Source organism: Diplotaxodon limnothrissa, linkage group LG6, assembly GCF_057381915.1.
Source record: "Diplotaxodon limnothrissa isolate DT_005_m linkage group LG6, D_limnothrissa_male_GT1.1, whole genome shotgun sequence".
Classification (NCBI taxonomy): domain Eukaryota; kingdom Metazoa; phylum Chordata; class Actinopteri; order Cichliformes; family Cichlidae; genus Diplotaxodon; species Diplotaxodon limnothrissa.
Window position 1 is genome coordinate 10,570,456 of NC_140601.1, and position 24,353 is coordinate 10,594,808.

General features: G+C 41.6%; 1 protein-coding gene across 1 annotated transcript in view; it reads left to right on the forward strand.

Moving 5' to 3' along the window:
* cacng2b (calcium channel, voltage-dependent, gamma subunit 2b) overlaps nt 1–24,353 on the forward strand; it is a 72,642-nt gene that overhangs the window by 40,317 nt on the left and 7,972 nt on the right. Inside the window, exon 2 of the mRNA XM_085355603.1 lies at nt 11,401–11,484. Within this exon, the coding sequence (XP_085211729.1) occupies nt 11,401–11,484 (84 nt within the window). The remainder of the gene's footprint in view (nt 1–11,400; nt 11,485–24,353) is intronic.

Consider the following 24,353-nt stretch of genomic DNA (forward strand, 5'->3'; position numbering starts at 1 on the left):
CCGCTTGGCATTCATTTAAAAAGAAAAGAAAAATGAACAATTTCATAAAGGGTCACAAGCACCACCCAATGTAAGGTTGTTGCCACTGCTATCCTACATTAACAGCCTTGGTAATTACCAAAATCACTTTTCATGTTTCTGTAATGGTGAATCCACCAGTTATGCACAAATCCTTTAATCAACGACAATATTTTAAAGCTAAAAATATATTTATCGTTGTAATCCATGAATTAATAATTCATGTATTCTCTTGTTTTTGTGGCAATTTGTGAAGCCCTGTATATACTTTTTAAAAGTACCGTAAATGCAAATCCAAACGTGATAGCAGAAGATGACAGTTTTGGATTAGTATATCTGACTGAAGGCATACGCATTACTTGAGACGTACAATTTTTGTGTCCGACACAGTTAATATCAACATTTGTTGACGGATTCTTTGTGTAACAGCACTACATAATGTGTTTATACAAGAATCAGAGACATAAAAAACAGATATCCAAGATGTGAGCTGTTATAAACAAGCTAAACTATGGTCTAAGCTTTAATACACTGACTCTGCCTGAGTGATTAAAATCACAAATGACTTTTCTGTAAGACGCTGTGTGTCATCACAATTCACCAACACTGAAACCATGTAGTCCAAAGGCTTAACTATGTTTGTGTTCAGTAGTAGTTTAAAATAAATGTTATATCACAGATATAATGTCACCATATGCCCTGTTTATTTACTGAATGCATGCAATGCCAAGTTATGTTACAGATGAACTCTCTACAAGCAGCTTGTTTATTTTAAGGTGTTCCTTCTGCTAGAATGCCAGTGTTGCTAATTAAGTGACTGCTTTAATGAAAAAGTCTCCTGAAATTGCAACTTTGCTGTTATTGCTGTCGCTAATTTGTCTTTATTAACTACATGACTGACTTCTACTTGATGTATTTTATATTTTGCAGGATTTCATATCTAGCAAAACTTGAAAACTTTGCATGATATGAGATGCAATCTGATTCCTTACAACTTCAGTGTAGTCTGTTTAACAGCTTATAACTGAATCTATATATCTATATATATCTGCCTTTCGCTTCAAACAGCATCTTGGACACACTGGCAAAACAGGATATTTCTTAGTCATCCAAGGATCACACTGGTTTTCTTTCACCTGTTTAGCTGCTTTTCTGCCTGCTTCTCTGCATGCAGCTGCAGCAACACAGTCATGTCATTTAAACATCCAGTCTTGTCTGCAGCCTGGAAGGTCAGCACTGTTGTCCACAGACTGACGGTTCTGGCTGGGTCCACTCTTCTTTCCAAGGTTTCACATACTGAGGCATCTGGATCCATAGGCTTTACACTGAGCTGTGCTTGGTATTATTTAGCATCTATTGGCAATGTGCAGGTTAGTCCTGTAGAGTCAACAGGAGTCCTTCAACATCTGAAAGAAAAGTGACACAGGCCATTGATAAAAATGTTCCGCTGGCATCACTGTAGCAGGATACACAGCTGTAGCAATGGCAGATGGCAGAATGTGTCCTTGATCCAACACAGCTGATTCAAATGGCTAAATTACCCCCACAACATGTCTTGCAGTTCTCCAGAGGCCTGGTAATGAACTAATCATCATTGATTCAGGTGTGTTGACCCAAGGTGACATCTAAAACCTGCAGGACTCTGGCCTCGAGGCCTTGAGTTGCCCACCCTCGATATACCCTGTGCCAGCTGGGATAGGCTCCAACCCCCTATAGCCATATACAGAGTAAAAGATATGGCGAATGGATGGATGCATTTACTGTATCACACTTGGTTTACCCACGTTAGTCCACTTGGCTTTTGCTCTGCTACTGATCAGAAGCACTTAACCCAAGTTGAGTCATTTAAACGCGGAGGGAAATCTGAGCAATGAACTAATTTGGACTAAAAGTGTGAACACTTGTGAAATGCTCTCTGACCACCTGGACGCTACGGTGACCTCCACCACACAGCGCCATGATCTGCCAAATTATCACTAACCAGTCATTTGCTCCTTTTTGCTTTGTGCCACATGACAACAGGCTGCTCTACTTCCCCGTCACAAAAGGAAAAAAAATCAAAGTCGGGATGGAGGCTTCTTTATCAGGAGCAAACCCGAGCAGTTCTCTCTGTCACAACCAGACATCAAAGTAATTTATGTGGTGCGTGTGCACACTTGTGCATGCCTGCTGGTAGGAAAAGAAATTGCTTACTCTAAATTAGTTAGAACAAATAGGGTGAGAATCTAATTCCACATTTATTACAATTATCTTTAATAGGTCTGTCTATTGCCAGACGTGTGCTGAAATTGCGTGGAAATGAATTGGCCGTGCGGGTTCAAAGATTATAATGAAATACAGCTCAAAATGAAGTCGTTTAATGAACTGAAGGCTTTTTCAGTCATTTCAGTCCTTTTGTTCTCTATCAAAGTTTTAAAATGCATGAAGAGTTCATTTCTGGCCGCATGTTTACTGAATTTTGTCTGAGCTCCTTTTATATGGATCATTATATTTGGACCATTTGGGACTAGTAGGAGAAAATGAAGCCTTTTTCCTCTTTGAACTGAGTTTGTACAGAAATAACATTTTGCATTTTTCATATGAGGTGAAGTCAGGAAATGGGGTTTAATGAGTCAAGCAGCTGCTTACCCTGACTTGCTGAGAAACCTGATTATGTCTCCTACTACAATATGTTACAATCCAGTTTGATCCAATTTTCACTTTCCCTGGTAATCCTCTTGTCTCCCGACTTGTTCTGATTTTGGGTCATGACCTGAACTGTAACGTGTACACACATACACGAGCACAAGTGATATAAATTTCATCAGGAGAATACGAATGCAAGGCTCTGGAAATCTGCATACTATTCAATTTGCTGTGATAGTATTGTACAAGGGAACCAGCTACACATGTGTAGGCCTGATTTAAAGAGCAATAGTAAGTTGAATAACATGACAGCTGCCTGGGTGTATGTTCACAAGCAAGTCTTATCATCTTATCCTCTCATATTGAAAATTGGGTGGTGGGTGCACCGGGTTCTCTGTCTTCCTCTGCTAAGCAAGTAACATCCCGCAAGGTGAAAGTTTGCACAGATATTTATGTTTCTCACAACAGAACAAAGCAACAAAATATTTTTATTCTTAAATTTTATGATGTAAAGTTACAGGGCACAGAAGTTAAGCTCTATTCTTATCTTTAACTTCCCACTTTTCAGCTGGAGGTTTCTTCCTGTTAACAGGGAGTTTTTCCTTCCCAGCATCGCCGAGGTGCTCGCTCATAGGGGGTCATCTGATTCTTGAGGTTTTCTCTGTATTATTGTAGGCTCTTTACATTATGAAGTGCCTTGAAATGACTGTTGTTGTGATTTGGTGTTATAGAAATAAAACTGAATTTAATCGTCTAACAAAGAAACCTTAACAGGGTTTATAAAATATTCACTACTAAATGGACAAGTGTATTTCCTTATGTTTGCTTATTCAAATTGTTAATATTTGAGGTGCTCTTTATAAAGGATTTAAATAACGACAATTAAAATGTTTATGTTTCCATATAGTGATGTTCCACCAGTATGAATCTTTCGCTTGTGGCGTCTGATCAATAGCGATCAATAGCGATCTTTAGCCTTACATTTAACAATGCAAAACAGGTTTAACTAACAAACATGTTTTTGAGATGGTTCAAACCATGACATCTCCCTTCCCATTCAACTCCAGTGTATGTCTTTGAAAATCTTACGGTGTTTTCAGAAGGTTAAATTATATAAGCCACACTGCAGATGTTTATTAATAATTAAGGTCATATCCGGTTGTTCAGTCTGACGTCACTAGCCGTGTCTGGACCTAAACTCCGCTGCAGGTCCATATATCAAACGATCACTATGGCATTACTGAGAGTTGAAAAACTGTCTAAAGTCTTTCATCTTTAATAAAATAATCAGCGTTCTGCTCTACCAGGTGTAACAATTGAGTTTAACATCCAGGCATCCATGAAAACGGAATTTATGACATTTAACTGAGTTAGAAGTTAGCAGGAAGTTAGCTCGCTAGCTTCTATCTAAATACAATATAGCATGTCACAAATTAAACAAATAAACAAATTAAAACGTACAGCTCTGTTATCACTTCCAGCATAAATGAAGACAGAAAACTAAACAGCAGTGACGTTTGTAGGGTTACTGAAGTTGGGCTAGCTGGTATATAATGATGTGCTACGTGACCGCTAGCGACACAGCTATGTTAGCATAATATAAACAAGCTAACTTTTTTTTCCCACTCAATAAAAGTTAACGTGAGTGTTCTCAGTGGTCAGGAACAAATGTAATCGCATGGCAGGATGCTGTAAAAGGACCAAACTTCAGCCAGGAGAACAACTGAGATAATCCATCCACAATACGAGGTTAGTTATTCATATACTGCTGCATGGGCTGGGCTGTAGTTACATCCTAAGGTTTTAAAAACTGAGCTTAAATAAATGATTAGCGGTAATAAAAGCCTATGGAGGTCAACAGGGATCACTGACTGTTTTAGGAGCTTTTTGAGATCAAATAGAAGAAAATACAAAACATTAAACATGTTAACAACACAAAAGCCATATTAAACGCAGACTACTTTAGGCCCGGAAGTAGGATTCGTCACGTCATCACTGAACAATCGGATTCTTTGTTAACCCACTAGTTAATATAGAAGAAAACCATCAATATGATGTAGCTGAGGGAGATTAAATGTGTTGTAGTTAGTTGTATGTTTACTTTAAATTCCTTTCTGTTAATGCCACTAAAAGTCAAAGACTGGGGAGATAGGTGGATCAGATGCAGCAGGTGGGGCGTTTAGGGAGCGTTTTAAGCATCTCTGCTAAGGGTTCATGGGTGGGGTTGTTGCAACCTTTTAGAAAATCTAAAATGTTCGTATTCGGAACAACCGAGGAGCCTAAAGAACACAAAGAAATATTTACAAAAGCATGAAAGCAGGGATGAATGTTCTCCTGGGTGAATTTACATTAATAGATCAAGAAAAGAAAGGAGCACATTTCCTGTGTACCGTGTTTGTAATCCACTGAACTGAGCTGGTAGCCACCTTTGCTGTGCAACACATCTGCTTTGAGGTCTCTGATGTTCATCCACCTTTGCCACTGAGGGATTACTTTAGTGGCACTTTAACACACAGACTGAGCCATAATTAGCATAAAGGAATAAAGACACGCCAAGTTATTTGCATAAGACACAGTACCGGTTCAGAGGAGGGCATTTACTCTTCATACACATTTTCACGTATCTCGCCGAGTGGGTTACGATGTTAATGCTTCATGAAAGGATGTCTTCTAGTGTTTCATCATACTGTATTAACTTATCCTTAACAGCTACCAGGTCGGTCAGCGAGCAGGATTCTAATTGGCTTATGACAGCAAAGGGGTCATCGGGGTCTCCTCTTATTGGTATAAATCATCCTCTGTGAGACACAGCGGCCCCTCTTGCTGTGAGCATAAGTGGGTGACAGAGCTGTCCTGACCCCCGAGGTTTAGGTTGGTCTCAGAATAATAGTATCTGTTCCATGTTTAAAGCAGAATGTATAATTTAAAAGGGGCAATTTGTAAGAGCGACGCGTCATTACGATGGCTGTGTCGAGAGGAGAAGGGAAGAGGAGGAGTTTCTCAGATGGGGATTTCTCAGCAGGCACAAAGGTGTCTGCATTTTTTCTTTTATCTGAGCGAAAGATTGGTTGATGTATTGCAGCATCAAAAAATACTCCAGTTTGTTTCAACACGATGACAAAGCTGACAAAAGCCGAATACACAATGAGCGTAAATGAATGCAAAGCGGATTTGTTTGCTAGCAGAGGTTTGTGTTGCTAATACACAGCATTGCTTCATAAAGAGACCTTTCGCAGTTTCATGGAAACCAAATTTACTGCTATGAAGCTGATCATTTCCCCTTTTTTTCTTTCTATCCAGCTCCAAGAAGCCAACTCTGTTTTAGCTCAAACTGGGGTTTGAGGGCTGAATGGCCACTTATGACTGGATTCACAGGTTAATATCCTCCCGGTGAGGCATCCTCAAAACACTTCACTGAGGAGGTATCCTAGGGAGATGCCCCAAAACACCTCAGCTGGCTCCTTTCCACATCGAGGAGTAACAGCTCCACTGAGCCGCCTCCCAAATAATAAGTAGTCTTTTTTTGACTACTTTGGTGACCTCAGACACAGTGATGGGCAAGTCATCCCTCTTGTTCCCGAACTGTGCTTTTACTACAGAAAGTCTTTCGGTGGCATTGAGATCTTCGAATAATTCTTTATTATATCCATGGATGAGATCAGCAGCACCCCACTCCCACTATAGACGGTGTGAGCAGGAAGGTACTGGAAATATATGAAAAGGTACTCATTTCATATATTTCCAGTTTGTCTCACACATGTTTTTGTGTCATAATTCACCAAAGTTTGATCAGTTATCTTCACACGTGAAATCAATAAGACAGAATGTAGATTTAGGCTAATATCCACTCGTGAAGTACTTGTGGTATCATTGTGCTGAGATGTCCTTCCTGCTCTTAAGTATGTGGCATCAGTAGAATAGAGCCAAATGCTCAAAGCCCCTCTCTCTCTCCACAGCCTCACTCTGATGGGTGAAAGCTGGCAATCCTGTTTGTGCTATATTGCTCTATAATCACAGGTATGAGTGTATGTAATAAAGAGGCCATGGAATCATGTGTTTAACCCCCAGCACCCATACAAAATTCATAAAAAAGAATCAGCCAAGAAATGAAATGCACTGCACAGGTTTCTTCCCAGTCAAGACAGTAAAGCATGGTCTTAATTTGAATTGCAGAAGGAATAAAAAGGAGAGAGAGAGAGGGAGGCCCAGAGGACGGGCTGAGCTGCAAGCTCATTTCAAATGGGAATCTGGTCTTCAGGGTACGAGCACATGTATGTGAGACAGACAGGAGAGCAAGATGGGAGGGGGGGGGGGGGGGGGGGGCGAAAGCAAGGAGAAGGAAGGGAAAATCCAATTCCAGATTACATGTGCTTGTGGTGCAGTGTGGGTGGGCAAGTGTTGAAGCAAGTGAGGGAGCGTGTGAAAGGCAAAGAGAGAGAGAGAAAGCAGCAACGGAAGAATAGATATAATGTAGTTTCTACATAGCTGTGAGTGTGTGCGAATTGATGTGTTTGACATGCTGTGGGATGTGGGTTGAAGACACCAGAGATCAAACCAATAAATTTATACAGAAAACCAAACACGGGAAAAAAGAAGTCCTTTTATTAAAGTTAAAGGAAATGGTGGTACCAGTCTAACAGCGCCGTGGCTGTATACTCCCAGCTACACAAGAAAGACGCCGTATAACGTATCTTAAAATGATGAATATATATATACCACTATGTACCGCTATCCAGGATGAAACAACAAACATCCATGAGTACATCAGGAAGACTGACACAACTGACCGCATGTTAGTGAATACGTGAGGAAGGATAGACGTCAGCATGGCATGGATCATCGGCAGATAGAAGAAGTGGCTGATATTGAATGGCTACCAGTGGCTGGACAAAGCTGCACTGAAAGACAGCACAGAGACATTAATCATTGCAGCACAGAACAAGCTCTAAGTACAAGCTCCACAGAGGTTGGGGTCTACCTCACAATGCAAGACCCCAAGTGCAGGCTGTGTAAAGACACCCCTGAGACAATCCAGCAAATATTAGCAGGGTATCTGCGTGGTCTTCGGTTTGGAGGAACTCAGCAAGGGGCACTCAGGGAGAGAGACACCATCAAAACATTATTTTTTCTTTTCTTTTCTTAGGTAGCTGTTAAACTTACTTTTGTTCATATGTACTGCAGAAACTTTATTGTTTTTGACAGTAATGTAATCACCGCTAACAACAACATAAGATATGCACATCACTTCAGATATCAGAAACTTCCCACAAGATACCTACGTCACACCCAGGTTCTTTGAATATGATGCCAAGTTTAGTTTAAGCTTTGTTAGTTTGGAATTACTGCCCCCAACAATCTTGATCAAATCAGTGATCTCTGACTAATGCATTAACCTCCTAGGACCTGGCGTCCACATATGTGGACATCACATTTTGGGTCGTCTAGACCAAAATACTCAATTTTGCTCCACAAAGGCCTGATATCCACGTACGAGGACATTATACCGCCACTGTTCTATAGAAATTTAAAACAAATATCCTCATATGTGGATTTCATTTTTCTCAGAGACAAAAAAATCAGGTAAAAAAAAAAAAAAGTTCAATCTTTTTACATTCATCAGGTCCCAATCAGCCCACATAGCAAAGAGAAATCAAAAATGCATGCCATGAAAGAGTTCGGGTCTTAGGAGGTTAAAGCAGTGGTGTCAAACAGAAGGCCTGGGGACCACAATCAGACCACAAAAGACTTCAATCCGGCCCACCGGACTTTTAAAGGAGGACATAAATTTTAGATTTTAACTGTATTTTCATCAAATTTACAGCTTGTTCTGCTGATAAAGACCTCCCCCACAGTAGTAAAGGTAACAGATAAACAATTAAATGACATCTACTTTAGAAGTGTCTGTTTTTTACAACGTGTCCACATTCAAATATATAACTAAAATGGACATTTTTTTCTGTTTTGACAAAAACTTTCCTCTTTGTAATGACAGGGCAGTCTGGGCAATGAGCCAGCAGAGCTGTTTCTGTAATTTTACACTCTTATTTCAATCCCAAAGGGCCAAGCTGGAATTTTTTATTTCGCTTACTACAGCAGCATTTCTTTATCATCTTATAAAACTGAGACATTAGGTTGAAATTGCATCTCTTCTTCTTATCCTAAGACATCTTAGGGATTAAACGTGCAGTTAAACACCTTTATACTAACAGAAAGTTTCACCGGTCTGGTCCACTGCAGATCAAAGTGGGCTGTATGTGGTAAAATGAGTTTGGCATCCTCATTTTTTTGGAGAGCTCAGTGCACATTACACATGCTCTTATTCACACTGAGGTTTTTATGGGTCATATAAAAAAACCTCGTGCAAATGTGTGGTGTTGTTTTCTGAGGGAGGACAGTCTCACGTCTTCATTTGTCACACTCTTCATGCTCTTAGATTATCCTCTACCAATGTAACTTGAACAATGCAGCTGTCACCACCATCCTTTAAAGCTCTGTTGATTAAACAAAGAAACAGTTTCTAAGAGGCTGCGCTGAAGTGCTAAATATCTCCTTCACGTCCACTGGAGGGGAAATGACATCATTTTAAAGTCTAGTCATCGGCGCTTACTGTAGAAAAGTGAGTGTGTCTGTGAAGCACACTCAGCATGATTGCAGTATTTTTAACTTTGTAGTACCGACTCGCATTTGCCCAACAAACAATTACTGTAAGCAAGTGAGACACAGGGGCATTCAGATGTGAAACTTTTCTTTTTTTTTTTTTTTTTTGGAAGTGACATCAGAAACAGCAGCATGTGACATCACGTGATGGCGGAGCTTCAGTTCATCCTTTGTCATCCTTTTTTTTTTTTTTTTTTTTTAATAGGACAGGGGGAAAGAATGAAAGAAAGAGGGGGAGAGGAAGAAAGAAAACCAAAGGGGAGAAGAGACGGTGAGAAGGGGGGGAAGAGAAAAAAAAAAAAAAAAAAAACTCCTGGGTCACCTGTATGGAGAGAAAGAAAAACAAAACAAACAGAGGAGACAGCAAACAACAAAGAGCAACATAATAAAAAAAAAAAAAAAAAAAAAGCACCATCACAATAAACTAGCTAGTCATAGATATCAATAGTTACTAAATAATAAACGATATTGTGCAGCACGCAAGATAGACAGCGCACAGTGTGCTTTGAGGCAGCAACCAAGAAAGCTGTAGTCCGCATCTGTGAATACCCATGTGTACACCTGTGTGCATACCTGTGTGGATCAGCATGCTTGCATTCCAAAGGTTTCTCCATGTAATGATCTGCTAGAGAGTGTGGGGAGCCACAGCCCTGTCCTCTATGGTATCAAGCAGGTATGGAGGAGATCAAAACTCCAGACATCCAGAGGCCCCCAGAACACAAGAGACCAAGGAAGACCCACAGAGGGGCAGCCGCGCCACTGTCCCAGTAAGAGCTAAGGAGAGTCCCAGATGAGAGCTCATTCAGCAGCCGCGGAGCAGAAGCCAGGGGGAGTTGCAGTGACGCGCCCGTGAGCTCCGCCGGCAGCCAGCTGTGCCTGAGTGACCGAGCCCCAGGCCGAGAGGCCGGGGGCACCCCACCTCCAAAGTGGCCCGAGCGAGCCCCAATAAGCGGCCGCCAAGGAGTGATGTGAAACTTTTCTGCTGAAACACAGTGCGCTGTCACTCATCACGGTCCTTTCAGGAAGCGAACGCAATCCCAACACGGCGCTCTACACGCAGTTCACGCTGAAATTATGAAAAGATGAAAGTGTTTTTGCAGGACTCTGAAAGGTTTCGGCGCCGCTTCCTCGTGAAATATCTTCTTTAATGTATCTATCAAAGTGCACTTGATGAAAAACACTTTGTTCGTCTGAGAGTTTTCTGAGGTGTATTAAAGATATGTAAATATGAAACAGGCTGTTGTTGGAGTCCTGTCATGATTTTTTTTTCTTTTTTCACTTTTTTTTTATCAGGCTTTGTTATAAAATGGTTATTATCTCCACAGGTATGATAAAAATGCAAGTTTAGCAGCAAACACTCCCCCAGCGATGAGTGAAAAAGACGGCTGGAGGGAGGCTCGTGGTAACAGGGCTGATGCTACAGTATGTGAATGTGTGTGTGTGTGTGTGTGTGTGTGTGTGTGTGTGTGTGTGTGCGCGCGCGCACGCCTGGAAGTGTGAGACATATTGTGAGAGTGTGCTCGTGTGCGCAGCCGATGCCCATTTGAAAGCCGGCGCTAGTCTTTCGTCCTTCAATCGCCAATTAACAAGGGGCCATTTAATTGCAGTGGTTTAGGAGGGTACAACAATTACCACAGGAGCTGCACTAAGCCAAAAACACACACACAAACACACACACAATCTCTCTTAATGAGCAGCACTATCCTTTCTTCCTGTCTATCATTTGCATTTTGCTCTCCCCGTGCCTCCTCTTCACCCTCCCACCTGCGTTTTTGAGTTGTTTAGACTGAGCTCCTCCAATCGTCTTCCTTATTTCTCCTTGTCTGTCACTTTTTGTTCTGTGATATGTTTCCTTCAAAGCTCCTGACAAAGTTCTCCTCCCTGTCTCATCTCTTTTGTCCCAAAGAAGGGTTGATACAGACACCGAGCAGAATACTGGAGACTTGATACAATCTGCGATACCATGCAGGAAAAAATGGGAAAATTGAGTTTTCTTGCGTTCGGTCATTCAGACGAACACAAACATAAACGCATGTTTACACGTGCAATTTTAGATTTTGTCAGTGCTGATTTTTGTAATATGTTCTTTCTTTCTCACAGGTTCTTTCAAAGGCATGTGCAAGCAGATAGATCACTTTCCTGAGGATGCTGACTATGAGGCGGATGCCTCAGAGTACTTCTTACGTGAGTCTGTCTTTTTTTCCTTCATAATCCCAGAATAATCCCAAAGTTGTCACCTATTCATGCTTTCTGGTTTTAGTTGGTTTTGAGTCAGTAACATCTGATCTTAAAGTTATCTTTCACTGCTCGTGTCTTTATCATGAACTCTCTGAAAAGCCTACAAACATATTAAATGAAGGATGGAAAGTGAGGATGTGGGCTGAGTGACAGCACACTTAGCCAAAAATGGAAAAAGATCAAAGGAAGAGGGGAAAGGGGCTGGGATGAGAAACCACACTTTTTTGTCGTAGAGAGGGTAAAAGGAAGAGGTGGCAGAAAGTCAGAGACAAGGAGAAACTATGGAGGGCAGTGTACACTTACAGCAGAGACTCAGTAGAGGAGGGGTCAGGCATGTGAATGGAAGAATGAGGGGAATCTCACTGTTATGGAAGAGGAGGAAGAAGAAATAGTTAAAGTCCTCAAGAAGAAAGATTGTGGGAGGTGAAAGAGGACAGGAGGAAGGTGCATCAGGAGAAAGCACATGGCTCAGTGAAGGGAAGGTTGAGGAGGTGAAGGACAAGGAGTAGGGTAGCAGTACAGCGCTGTTGCTCTCCCAGCGGCTTGCCAATTAGGACACTTTCTTCTATAAATACTCTAGGCTCTGCTAAGTGGGTCACACCTCTCCTACTCCTCCTTCCTTCCATCCATCCAGCCATCCCTCACCTCCTCCCTCTTGCTTTCCATCCATATGTCTGTCCATCTCCACCGAGGCCTTCACGCTTGCCTGACAGCTGGTGGATGGAGGCTGTGGGGTAGAGCGAAGAATACAGGGAAGCGAGGGAACTGAGTTTGTTGTCATGTCCACTCAAAAATCTTTTTTTGTGTTTTTAAAAGTTTGCAAAAGTTTGAAGATGGTTTAGTGAAACGGATGCGCACAGTGTGGCACGGGAAGTTTGCTAGTTTGAGACTGGATAGTGTACAGTTAATCTTTTTTATAACAGCAGGGAGTGAGTTGCGGCAATTCTCTCGATGCCATAAGGCTTTCTCTGAGGCCTTTCAGACAGAAGATTCTGACCTATCAGCCAAAAAAAGTATCTGTGGTGTTAATTACCCTCTGTGCAGCCGTCCTGTTGTCACTAATGGCCCTGAGGAGCGGTAGAAGCCCAGCAGGAGCTTCTGGTCGTTGGTGTTGTGGGTCCATTTGAGATCAGCGGAGATGTGGGTGCCCAAAAACCTGTAGGTGAACTGGGCCGAGTTGGACTGATTGAGGCTAGTTGGTTGGGAAGTCTTTGATCCAGGAGCAGGTGTCAGGATGGACCTGATGGTGGTCCAGTTTGGTGGTGAGGATGTCTGGGATTCTCCACGAAGAGCATCCTAATGTAGCTCTTCCTGTTCTCCAGATGGCTAAGCACTCTGTAAAGGGTGATGGTGGTGACATCCTCCGTGGACCGATGTGGATTGTAAGAAAACTGGTGAGGATCAAGGGAGGGGGGTATACAGTCTCTGATGTGCGAAACAGCTGCTCGAAACACTTCATAGCTACAGACATGAGGGTTATAGGTGTGTAGTCGTTGAGGCTGTCTATACCAGTCTTTGTGTGGATGGGAAGGGTGGTGGAGGCCTTCAGACAGGTGAGAACAGTGGCATGAGTCAAGGAGAGTTTGAAGAAGCTGGCGAGGATCCCTGCCAGGCTTTGACCACAGCCCCTGGGATGCCATCATGCCCATCAGCTCTCCTGGGCGATCACCGCTCTGAGTCCTCCTTATATACTGTTCAGGTCAAAACTTGAATCATTTTGATATATGGTAGCAGTAAAAGATTAACCTGAAATTTTGTTAAAAGTCACGCAAAATATCCATCCATTCTCTTCCGCTTATCCTTGGTAGGGTTGCTGGGGGGCTGGAGCCTATCTCAGCTGTCTTAGTGCGAGAGGCAGGGTACTCCCTTTACAGGTCCCCAGTCTGCTGCACGGCTAACACAAAATATTTTTAGGTAAAACAGGACCTAATTTGTGATACTAGAGGTTTTTCTACAGAAACAGGGGTTGAAAAGCCTAGAAAATACTCTCCCTCCTCCCTTTAATTAATAATTAATCCTCCATTTAATAATGTCAGATGGGTTATTATGTAAATTCCATAATGAATCTCTAATTTTAAAATTGGTATAAACACATATAATGAGGCAATTCTAGGCCTGGGAAAAACTGATCCTGACCATACGAACACAAACACGTGTTTGTAAGAGTTAATAAGGCTTCACATGCACGTGGGCATGAATAAACTGAATGTAATTTTTTTTCTAACGTTGACTTTGTAATGAGATGTAACTAACCTTCAAGTGCTGCATCTGTAAATCCCAGCCCACCTCTGCCACCTTGAATTTCCATCCCTTTGTTTTGCTGCCAAAAGCCTGAATAAAGACGGCCAGAGAGATGGAGTGAAACAATAGAGTTCAATATTTGCTGACTTGGGGTTGCTGGTTTCCTCAATACATCCTGAAACATCAAAGCTGATTTATACAGAAAAAGGACGTCCGATCATTGATGCAGGTATTTTACCTTCACCTGTTTTTTTTTTCTGTCGTAATATCACATCACATCAGTCATTAAGCTCTGACCAACAGTTTTGAAAACATGCGTGTGAAATAAATCTTTGCTCTTCTCATGTCTGAATGCAGCTTTGTGGTGATATATGGACTAACATCACAGACCACATCGAAGATGCAAATTAAGAAGGAGAAAGCAAACGAGCCCTAACATTTTCCTGTTTTTGTTGCAGTATCATGATCTGTCCCAGATGGGTTTTTTAAGTTGAGATTCACTGCACAGAAAAAAAAGGAAAAGGACTAAATAACACCTCTTGCATCATGACTGAGTGGGATTTGTCCACAGATTAATGAAGTGCAGCAGTTGTGCAGCTCCAGAACTGAAATGAATAAAAAAGTGTACAGAAGCACAGAGACGGGCAGAAATGTCAGATGTCATTCTGTAACAATTCAAACAGTAGCAGACTAATATTAATATGCTGTTATTCAGACTAGAGGAGTGCCTTGATGCAAGGTTTTCAAAAGTTGAATTAAGGCAATCGATAGCAAATAGTAGGGACAGCTAACTAATTACCCAGAAGTTAAGCAGGGAATTCCCTTGACCCTCGGGGTGACCACTTTTGATGGCAACATGATTGCACAGGTCATCTGATGGAAGGCAAGCTGCTCCCAAAACAATTACAATGTAGTCTGTCAAAAAGATTGTAGTCACTCTCAGACAGATTGGTGAAGGTTTGCAAATAATTGCTGTATAATTAATAAATGTACAAAGCAGAGGCTCCAGCAACACTTAAAAGTAAAGAGGAACAACTTTATTAACTGACCAACGCGTTTCCGCTTGTGATCAATCTGCATCAGGTTGCACCAGCGAGCGCAACTCATCTGCATTTGGCTATTTGCAGCAGGGGACTCAACTCAGCTGGTTGCATCCTGTAAATATCCATCCATCCATTCGCTTCCACTTATACTTTCCAGGGTCGCGGGGGGTGCTGGTGCCTATTCCAGCTGTCATAGGGCGAGAGGCCGGGTACACCCTGGACAGGTCGCCAGTCTGTCGCAGGGCTAACACAGAGACAGACAACCATTCACACTCACAGTCACACCAACAGGCAATTTAGATTAATCAGTTATCCCCACAAACTGCATGTCTTTGGATGGTGGGAGGAAGCTGGAGAACATGCAAACTCCACACAGAAGGACCCCGGCCTGACGGTGGAATTGAACTCAGGACTTTCTTGCTGTGCGGCAACAGTGCTAACAACCGTGCTGCCCTATCCTGTAAATAGTCTGACGCAGTGCCTGTGTCAGTCTGTAGTTAAATAACCATCCTGCAGCAACTACATCAGAAAGAATTTCTGTTTCAAATCTAGGAGGTTCTTGCAGGATTCAATGTAAATAGTTAATATGAATTTCTATCTAATGTGAATATGGCGACAGATTTTCAGCAGACAGGAGGAGATGTGGAATTTTCACTGATTTATCACAGTTAACTGCCATATTATCGCAAACAGATTGAATATAATTGCAAATTGACCCCATTCAATGACAAATTGATACAGACTGATAACAAATTGATTCCATTATATTGCCATTTTAGTACCATCTCGATGCACCAGAGTGGCTTCGAAGCTGTCCGGAAACTGACTGTGAATGGTGGCTGATCTGATCCCCTTCTCCAAAGCAGCTATTTAAGAAGAAATGAGATTGTAGTTTCATTCCACACAGTCGTAATAATTCCGGTCATGCTGCAGTTTCCAGTCACCGTTTTCCCGAGCGTGACTGCAGCTTAAGAAACTCGGGTTTGCGGTCACTATGGTTTCATACATTTTCATACATTGCTATGTAGCAAAGTTTTGCCCGGGATGCCTCATAGGTGCCCGTGTGCAACAGAAAACAGCTTTTAGGCAACACATGAGCATGGCTCTAGTAAATCGGAGAAAAACACTGTCAAAATTTGCAGTATATCAGGTGAACGGATACCGACACACACGTGCATACATAGATTCCTTTATTTGTTAGAGATTCTTTTCACACACTGTTTCTCCTTTTCTCTGTCTCCCTCTCTCTCTGCCCAAGGGCATTTTCTGTCTCTCTCCCTCAGTCTCTTGCTCTCTGAGCTGTTTCACCCTGCCCCCCTCCCTTTTAGGTCTCCTCTCACTGGGTGAATTTGTACATGTGGTTATGTAAGAGCAAGCAGTCAGCCTTCGTCCTGCAGCAGTTGTACTATCAGCCACAGAGAGAGAGGACAGATCTGCCACCAGAATTCTTCGGCATAGCATAATATAGAGGACAGAGCTGACGATTTACCTTGCCGATGTACTAGGGCTGGGCGATATATCGAGTTTTTTAAAAATATCGATATATTTTCATACGAGATATAAGATGTGACAATATCGTTTATATCGATATAGTCTATGTTACGTTATAATTATACTTGTGGAGCCGCAGGTTTGCCTCTCTTTCGTCCACTTTTGTCTCTACGCAACGTTACTCGGCCTCGCCTCTCCTTCACTGAACACAACTCCGCCTCCCCCATAGCTTCACCTGCAGGCAATGACAAGATGAAAGCGGAAAATCTCCGTTAGCGAGTTACCGTGCGTGGGGCTGGACGGCGTCAACGTGTTAGCGAGCTAACCGTGCTAACGAGCTAACCGCGCTAACGACATGCAGCCAGGAGGGGCTGCACAGCCTAAAATCCTTTCATTTTCTCAAAAATCGACAGTGCGCCTTATGTATGAATTCTGGTTGTGCTTACTGACCGCGAACCGATTTTATGTGGTACACAGCGCTCGGCAATCTGTCAAAAAATGTTTTAATATGACTTTGCTAAGCTACGGAGCTACACCACTTGATGGATTGTCGGAGGATTACGGCTACCGAGGAGGAGCCTCGCGGAGTGATACGTACTGTGTGTGTATAAGGACCACAAATGGCACCTGTTCAGAGACGTGGTGCAGCTGTGAAATCTGTCTCTTTGTTATTATGCTCAGCGTCTATTAGTTTACATTTTGACTGCACAATTGCGAGCTTTTTGTTATGCACAAAAACAACATTGTTTTCTTTTATTTATGGACCATGATTATTTAATAAATGCTGATAATTTATTTTTGAGTAATTTCTTCATGTACATCTACGCTGTATGTAAATAAAAGTGCCCGTGTGACATCTGGGACACAGTGTGACTAAGAACTCTCTTTTTGTTCTTAACTTATGGCTTTAAAAAAAAAAATCAAGATATATATCTTATATCGCCATCCAGCTAAAAAATATCGAGATATGAATTTTGGGTCATATCGCCCAGCCCTACGATGTACCCATCTAAACCAGAGAGCACCACTGTCGATGCAGAAATCTCTCTCTGTGTGACTCAACTGCATTTTCCTGGAAAATTTTACCGGCGTCTCCTTTCGTTCAGATCTCTTAATTTTAAAACATTAACTTATGCATGAAGACTTTGGGGTTTTCCTTGGTCTGTTTCATGCTGTGCAGAAACCATGAAGGCAATCACAGCCGGCTTCTTGGTCAGAACTTCGACTTTTATGAAACCTTGTGCAAAAATATGCACCTGACAAAATCCGAACTTGTGGGTCACTTGAAAACAGATATTATACAAGGACATACATTTCACCTCGGCTTGCTGAGACGCTTGTTATGTCCTATATAAAACCGTTTTGATGTATAGCCTTCTGTCCATAATATGTCTTGCACTGTCTGCTATTATTGCACATGAACTCACGGTGTCCTTGAAACCTGAGCTTGCATTTATTGGATAACAGATTTAGGTGACAGCATGTTTCTTGGTGTCATCAAGGTGGATTAATGTGCATTCACTATATCCAAAAACAAGACAAAGATAAAAAAGCTATCTATATTTATTTCCTGAAATTGTTACATAATTGATCCCATTTTGGCTTTAAAACTGAGGAAATCCGAAGCCCACGGTGCGTGGCTATATGTGTACTGATGTGCCTTTGTGGACATGTTACAGTAAATGTTCTGACTTGGGTATCATATGAGTTATGTGTGTTGAGGCTTTAATTTGAAACATATGAAGTCTATAATTCACAGATTTTGCATAGGCCACTACAGCTGTGTGTGTTTGCAGAGTTGGAAAGAGTAAAAAGGGAAAGGCTGTGAAGCATACAACACAAAGTGTGTGTGTGTGTGTGTGTGTGTGTGTGTGTGTGTGTGTGTGTGTGTGTGTGTGTGCGAGAGAGACAGTGTATGTGCAAGCTTTTGAAGTGTCTATGTGTGCTGTGTCAAGCATGGAGCCGATGAATGGGATTAGATATTGCTAACAGCTCAGCACTGGCCCTAACTGGCTTGAACAAGGCAGAGTTACACACACACACACACACACACACACACACACACACACACACAACCACAAACACATTTGTGTGCATTTATGAGAACCATTAAAACCACTGCCTAACCTTAACTAAGCTCTAGTAGTGGAGTTATGGAACCTACAGATAAAGCAAACAATAACATATGAAAGTGTCAGTTTTTACTGGTATTGTGGAAGATTGTGACTCCTGATATGCACAAATCAGGAAGATTTTTAGAAGTCGACAAATTAGCCATGTCTGCGTGGCAGAGGCTTCCTACTAGAGATGGCACGATACCACTTTTTATGTCCGATACCGATATCATAAATTTGGATATCTGCCGATACCGATATGAATCCGATATAGTGTTTTTTAATCAACAAAACTGTTTTTTAAATATCTTGCTGCATTTTGTATAAGTTCATACTCAAGTTTAAAACAACAACTACACTAAAGCTATTCTGTTATACCTGTATGCAAAAAAAAAATATTTCATAGTTCAGCAATACTGATCAATCTAATAAACTTAAACCTACACCATCCTCCCTATTCTGGTATTTTAAAGAGTACTTAGCATAAATATTAAGCAACCTAACTAATAGGGTTCCAACTCCCAGCAACAACAAAAATAAATAAATAAAAAATAGGGAACCACCCCTCACGCTCCACCTCATGATGCTTAATCGACGTAATCAACCTTAATTTGATGCAGTGTGGAAAAAAATGCACAGAAATCAATTATTTTTCAAGAAATATTAAATAGATTCAACATCTTTCTTCAACAAAATTGCAGACTGCACAGATGGTACCTTCCCAAAGGAAAAAGTACTATAGCTTACTAGGGTATATATATTAGACTTAATAGTTACTATATACAGTAATTGACTTCTATTCATTTTACATCAAATTAAAACTTTGGGTGTAAGATAATTATTTATTAAAAGCTAGACATTTTAAATGAGAATAAGAAAGAAAAGTATGTCTTTGTGCCCCCTTTTCCCTGTTAATGCCCTATCAGCCCCCCTGGCTAAACTTTGCTAGATCCGCCCCTGCACAGTTACCAGCGTCAGCTATGTAGAAAAAGATCCTCGAGTAGAAAGTAATATTAAATACATTCTAACAACAGCTGATCAAGCTTAAACGTGCTGCTGTTGTTCAGCCGCTGGTTTCCTCTTTCTGGTGCAAAGTGGGCCAAAAGCAAACTAGAGACACGGACTAGCGACAGAAAAGCCGATCAGCTGATCGTTAAGCAGTTTCATGATTGAAGTAGCAGCAAGAAGAGGCAGTCGCTCCATATATCGTTTGTTAAGCTTAACGCAGGAATGCTTTACAAACATTCAGAGATGGACTTACACACTTGCTTTACTTCTCTCGGGATAACTTTGTCGGAGATGAAATGCTGGGTTGCTAGCGAAGCTCCAAATGCTATCCAGACCACCGACAGGTCCCGCATGCCACAGCCGCTCTATCACGTGATGCATACTGCTCCGACTTGCTAACGTTCTGAGGTGAGTTACGGCGTGTTGCAAGTTTTGTGAGGTGCTTTCGTGATATTTAATGGATCGGATTACATTTTTTATTTTTCTCCGATATCCGATCCAGTAATTTAGGTCAGTATCGGACCGATACCGATACGTAATATCGGATCGGTCCATCTCTACTTCCTACCAGTATATATTAAACTAATGAGACCTGGGCAATGACTGGCTTTGTCAAAAACAATACACTTTACAAGGTGCTGCCAGCAGATTTTGTTCTCAATAATAACAACAACGTTCATAGCAGTCGGTTTCAGAGTAGCTATTCTGCAGCTGCCTCAGAAAAACAGGTAATGCCAGCTAGCTAACACTATTAGAGCAGTGGTGTTCACGTAGCTAAATTAATTCAGGGTCTTTACCTTACAATATAAAACACCTTGAGGTGACGGTTACCGTGATTTGGCGCTACATAAATATAAGCTGAATTATTCTGAATTCAGTCAGCTAACTGTACAATTTATTTTGTAAAATATGATGTAAGCTGTTCAACTGGATCAATAAAACCATTTACATCAAAAGTTAGCATCACAAACAGAAAATCTAAAATAGCCTCTTCATTATATCCTCTGTAGTGGACAAAATGAGTTAAACTGAAAGATATAAGACATCGTCTTCAGCAGCTGGGCTCAGTATAGTAGGTGCTGTTACCAAGATTAGTATTTTGGCTAACTGAAAACACATTGGCTCTTACTCTAACACACTCAGCTCAACTGATTTCACTCACGCCCTCTAGCCATCCATGCCGAACTGCAGTCTGTAAGTCCTACACCACAAACCTCCCAACGCACCTAACAATTCAAATTTTAGAGTATACATTATGAGGAGAAACTATATATTATTGCTATTAATTAATACTGTAAGTAAAACTGTTGATTAGAAAAATGTGTCATATACAAAAAAGCACTCATGTTGGGATGTAGCTCACTTTAATACATTGATGTGCTGGGTGAGGCGGAGCTAAATTCTGTAAAATAGAGTATTTAAGGTAATATATATATAGTTATTTTACACTTATGACCTTTAACAAATTTTTAAAGCATAAAAAGCCAGGTGAACAAGTGAGGATAAGGCAAAATATAATGACTTTGAATAGATGTCCTCACTAGTCAGGTCTAAAATTCGGTACAGAGGGCGCACACCCTCAGAGTCCTGATTTGCACTGAAAACCCTTCTAGCTCCTATAATTAGAATGTTGAATGCGTATACATAATGCTAATACTTTGAATCGGTATGCTAGGAGACATGTGACGTCACCCACTGATGATGTCATCAGGCCCACCGATGTCACTGCAGCTATTTTTGGCGGTCGAGTTGTGACATGGAGGCATATCACGATTTACATGAGTAATACGGCATGATAATGACTGGCAGGCTGTGCAAGCTCCCCCTGTGCGTGTAGCACACACACACACACAAACACGTGCTCCCACTCACACAGGCACGTGCAAACACACATCTGCAGGGTGGCGTTTATTTTCATTATTCTGTTCTTCTTCCTCCATTTAAATAAATGCAGTTTGTTTCCCAAAAATGATTCGTTCATCAGCCCTGCATGGACGCACACACACACGCGCGCGCGCGCACACCTACACACACACACACACACACACACACACACACAGAGATAGTTATTCCCCTGAAGCTGTTTTGCTGAGTTCCCACTACCACATGTTCTTTGCTGCTGGGCTCTCCCACGTGGGCGAAGTTGTGTGTGTGTGTGTGTGTGCGTGTGTGTGTGTGTGTGTGTGTGTGTGTATGGGAGACAGAAAGAGTGAGCAGATTGTTCCAGCATGGTTAGTGTACAGTGTGTATGGGAAACACCCCACTTTGGAGAATGAGCGAGTGAGTAGGTGGTGGGCTGATCGATGAGTGTGTTCACTTTGTAGCTTGCTGAGCTAATGTGTGTGTGTGTGTGAGAGAGAGAGAGAGAGAGAGAGAGAGAGAGAAAGAGAGAGAGAGAGAAAGTAATTGGGGTGTGTGTGTGTGTGTGTGGGGGGGGGGGGGGTTCAACTGTACTGTAACTGTAGATTATGTGTACACACATAACACAGCTATGTGTGTGTGTGTAGGTGTGTGTGTGTGAACCCAAGGAGCTCCCATGGTGGTGTCCACCCCCATCTCTATAATTCAGCCACAATTACAAGGCTCTCCTCTGCTGCAGCTAATGAAACCATAAGTCAGCCAGAGACACACACACACAAACACACGCACACACAAACACACACAAACACACACACACCACTGCAGCAGAACCAGCCAAGCAATTGGGGAAATGAATGGAAGATGAAAGTGTAATACATAGAAAGAAAAAGAAAAGCTGTTTGAAAGCAGCGAGGCGAATGTGTTGGTTTGTGTGTATGTCTGTGTGAGTGCTCTGCCATCTGATTGTGTATTCCATCTGAATTATAGTCCTCAGTACATATTGTGCTGGTGTGGATGTAGGAATGACCTAATGTCTCAAAGTGTTGCTTAACTTTGCTCATATGCACAGATTCTGGAAATGAGAAATCCAAACTGGAGAAAAAGTCTTATATTATGCAGCTTTTGGCACATTTAGTGAGATGAAATGTCACACAGCTGACAACTGCTGGACTGATGTGTAGTATAGGAGCATCAACAGCAATAGTATGATCATCGCCATTCTCTGCTTCCTCCTCTGAATGATTGTTTCTCCATGTGCAGCAATAATGCAAAGCCTTACTCTCTTCTAATTTCGAACCACTAAACCAATAGTGTTGCACGGTCCAACGGGGGAATGTAGAAACAATATTACGAACCAATTTCATGCTGATAATTAGCACACAGGTGCTCTGTTCAGGGTGTACACTGCCTCTCGTCCAATTATGAGCTAAGACAGCCACGAACTCCTTCGGCATGTATAAGGGGGTATAGATAAATAGGCTGAGATGTGCAGATAATAAGGTGTTGATCCCCTCACCAGTGGCACGCACAAACTGTAATGTCAGCTGCAATTGTTCTCACATGGAAGCCAGTGAAAACAAATTGCTCATTGGTATTTTTAATTTGCTTTCTGATTGTCTTCAGTAAATATCTGTTGTATTCCTCAGCCATAACATGTCCATATGATGAGACTTCTGGAGGTGCTCTGTAGTGTTCAAATCCTTTGTTCTTGTCGGTTGCAGTGTGCTGCCTCTATGGATAGGGTTTTGAGACGTTTGGAAGCAGGTTAATGACCACTGGCACCCTGTGCATTTCACAGATGAGAGCAGGTACACTGTGAGCACATGTGCCAGACGTAAAAGAGTCTAAAGAAGTCACGAAGAAAGTTGCGCTGTCTGTAACATTGCCTGTAACGTTGGTCAAAGGACTTGACTGGGCTCCACGCTTACATTACCTAAATCCAATTGAAGACCTCTGGGAAATTTCCTTTAATTTTTGGAACACTGTATAATAAAATTGATGAATTCATTTTGGTACAACAATACTCTGTGCAACAAATACGGGAGATATTTCTGGAAAGTTGGATTTTGTAATGCTCTGTCTGACTTTTAGTGTTTGGCGTACTTTGATAAGAAACGGTGGCCTCGAGATAGATCAAATCACAACAGGTGGGAAAAAGTTTGCTTGTTTAACAAAGAAACTAAACCATACTGAATATGTCTCCTCACACTGCTGACACTAAAACTCATTCACTCTCAATTCAGCTCTCTCTGTCTGTCTCTGTGCCATGATGTGCTTGGTGGCAGGGTGCGCCTGGAGGCCAGCGCATTTAAAAATTCTCCTTTTTTAACTCCCTGCCTTCTGCTTAAAGTGTAGGTGCAGGGAGGGGAAACAGAGGGAGAGGGATCGCTGGAGGCAAAGCAGCTTCACAGAGAAGTGAAAGCCTGCAGTCTTTGCACTTCTCCTCTCTTCTCTTCTTTCCCTCTCTTTCTTCTCTTTATTTCTTTTTCTTTTCCTTTCCCTATTTAGCCCTTTATTCTCATTGAATCCTATAATTATACATGCAGTGTGTGTTAAAAAAAATCCTGCAGTGCCACAGCATGCTTACTGCAACTTTGTTTCTTTTCTTCCTTATCTATGAAACCCACTCCTGCTCTCGCTCTCTTTCTCTCTCGATTCTGGTTATTCACTTTTTTATGGCACAAATTAACATGAAATCAGCCATAGTGGTAAAATACAAAAAAAATCTTTTCTACTTTCAATCAAGTCAACTGGAAAATGTAAAAATGTTGTCAGAGTGTTGTCATATTTTGCTCACCGGGTAAAACCAAGAAGTTTATTTAAGCATGTCATACTTCTCTCTGAATCCATTGTGTCAGAATTTACATAACCACTTATGTCATTGTAAAGTATGTTGTATGCAACAATGCCAAACCTGACAGGTTTGATAGTGCTAGCTAACGTAGCTGCGTAGTAGCTTAGCAAAATGCCAATCTGATAACAAAGTGCAGCCTTTTATTTTAATAATGAGAAATGACAAACAGAAAAAGTATTGAACAAGCAGGCACGGAAAGTCATG